The sequence below is a fragment of the Limulus polyphemus genome, unplaced genomic scaffold (genome assembly GCF_000517525.1).
Source record: "Limulus polyphemus unplaced genomic scaffold, Limulus_polyphemus-2.1.2 Scaffold17153, whole genome shotgun sequence".
Taxonomy (NCBI): Eukaryota; Metazoa; Arthropoda; class Merostomata; order Xiphosura; family Limulidae; genus Limulus; species Limulus polyphemus.
In genome coordinates, this window is record NW_013682763.1 from 1 (window position 1) to 2,481 (window position 2,481).

The 2,481-nt window shown below is 40.6% G+C and overlaps 1 protein-coding gene across 1 annotated transcript; it reads right to left on the bottom strand.

The window, feature by feature from the left end:
• Positions 1-632: 632 nt before the first annotated feature.
• Positions 633-1,447, bottom strand: LOC106477519 (homeobox protein HMX3-B-like). The gene has a single exon (XM_013938073.2). It carries the CDS (start codon positions 1,430-1,432, stop codon positions 857-859), a length of 576 nt encoding a protein of 191 aa, XP_013793527.2. The 5' UTR covers positions 1,433-1,447; the 3' UTR covers positions 633-856.
• Between the last annotated feature and the right edge of the window lie 1,034 nt (positions 1,448-2,481).

Consider the following 2,481-nt stretch of genomic DNA (forward strand, 5'->3'; position numbering starts at 1 on the left):
GTCCACTATCGTCACTATTAAAATCATTAATACACTGCAGTAGTAGTAGTCCACTATCGTCACTATTAAAATCATTAATACACTGCAGTAGTAGTAGTCCACTATCGTCACTATTAAAATCATTAATACGCTGCAGTAGTAGTCCACTATCGTGACTATTAAAATAATTAATACACTGCAGTAGTAGTCGTCCACTATCGTGACTATTAAAATCATTAATACGCTGTAGTATTAGCTATAGACCTCTCCTGTGAACCATTTCTTTAGTGTGTGTGTGCGCTATAGACCTCTCCTGTGAACCATTTCTTCAGTGTGTGTGCGCTATAGACCTCTCCTGTGAACAATTTCTTCAGTGTGTGTGCGCTATAGAATGAATGTTTGTACATTAAAGATTTCGTTGATGGTGCATTGTTTACTTGTTTGTTACGATCGTATCCCGTTCTCGTGAAACCAAATGTGTATTTCCTAAAAAACTACAAGTACAGGTTAGTTCTGATCCAAGATTTTTATTTACAATTAATACACTGCTTTTTATTACAATTAGGCCTAGCTTAAATAACCCTCACAAAGAACTGAATGTCGGAGAGCGAGACACTAGAACGCACACATCAACACAAACATTAGCACAAACATCTTGTTAATTTAAAACGGAACAGTTATCAGTCTGTCGAACAGCACATCATATAATCTTCCACCAATCAACGTACACGACTAGTTCTAAAACTTTTATAATGACGTCATCATTAAGTGTCATTTTTAACTTCTAGTTTTCACTTTCTTATTCACTTATCTTTGTCCCTCTGTTTTCTTTCTCGCGGACTTATTTATTACATCTATCAAGACTTAAACTCATAACTCACACCAAGGATGGCAGGGGGCGCATGGTTGCTTGACTGTAGTTGTAGGGGGGATGGAAATACAAGGAGGTGCAGGTGGCCAGGCTTGCCGGTGGTAGGGTGGTTGTGTCGGGAGAATGGGAGCCGTTGGCGGAGGTGCCGTTATCGTGATACAGGATCGGCACACGAACGACTCTCTGGGCTGCTACCGCGGCTCGTGCCATGTTGGCGGCCTCGAGCTCGGCGGCCAGTTGCCTCTTCCACTTGTTCCTCCGATTCTGGAACCAAATCTTCACCTGCGTCTCCGTAAGGTGGAGACAAGCCGCCAGTCCCGCTCGCTCCGAGCTGGACAGATATCTCTTCATATCGAAGGTTGATTCTAGTTGGAATACTTGACTCCGCGTGAACACTGTCCTCGTCTTCTTCTTCCGCCGATTCTTCTTGTTCTTCTCGTCTCGCGATCCACTGGTCACCGCCATCTCGTCATCCTCGTGGCGAATGTCAGCGCGAGGGTGTGCGGGCGGCGCCGACGGTGAAGTTATCACGGCCTCGGAAACTACTGATTCGGCAGCGGTGTCGGCAGCGAGCGGAGACATACTGAACGATCGGTTTTCCCTCTTTTCTGGTGGAGAAATAATATTTGGATTAAATTTACAATGACTAATAGGTCTGTAAAAGTACATTAATTTAACGATAGTGTTCTATCAGCGCTTGAAACTTTTAACACAAATAATCTAAATTAGCTTTTAAAAAAAATCCATCGAGAATATTTATAAGTTTATAATTGATTTCCATTGAATATCATACGCCTTATTTAGCGTTCAGGCGATAGTACTGCCTCCTGGTGAACAAATTCAGTTTGCCTTCATTACAAGGTGCATGTTAAAAAGATGTTATAACTAAAAATTATCCTCCCCCCCCCACTATTCCTGTTTTTAGAATATGTAAAATTTGACTTTATAGAGATTTTTCTCCTCAAATTGCGTTCGGTGCTACGACCCACAACGTGTTCCGTTTTCCTATTTAGAATTTCCCCCTAAAGAATACTTGAGGGATATCTACCCCAGCCGTTCTTAAGTTTGAAGTGAAAGACGTATATCACTAGTCACACCTGGCCTAACTTAAACTCACGAAGATGGTTACCATGCTACTCGTTCAAATATCAAACGACCGAAGCACGTAAACGGACAGGAAAGTAACTGACTATTAATAATAATTGTAAACATCCGGATAGCGAGAAATTATTTAATCCTATTCATGATTTTATTAATCAAAATTGGAGTTCTTATTATACAGTATTAATGATCTCATTAATTACATTAGGAATAATTATTATATAGTCACGATAGTGGACAACTACTGCAGCGTATTAATGATTTTAATAGTCACGATAGTGGACTACTACTACAGTGTATTAATTATTTTAATAGTCACGATAGTGGACTAATACTACAGCGTATTAATGATTTTAATAGTCACGATAGTGGACTTCACGGGAGAGGTCTATAGCGCACACACACTAAAGAAATGGTTCACAGGAGAGGTCTATAGCGCTCACACACTAAAGAAATGGTTCACAGAAGAAGTCTATAGCGCACACACACACTAAAGAAATGGTTCACGGGAGAGGTCTATAGCGCACATA

Coding starts and splice junctions, on each gene's coding strand:
- LOC106477519 (XM_013938073.2), bottom strand. CDS start 1,432: ATGTCTCCGCTCGCTGCCGACACCGCTGCCGAATCAGTAGTTTCCGAG.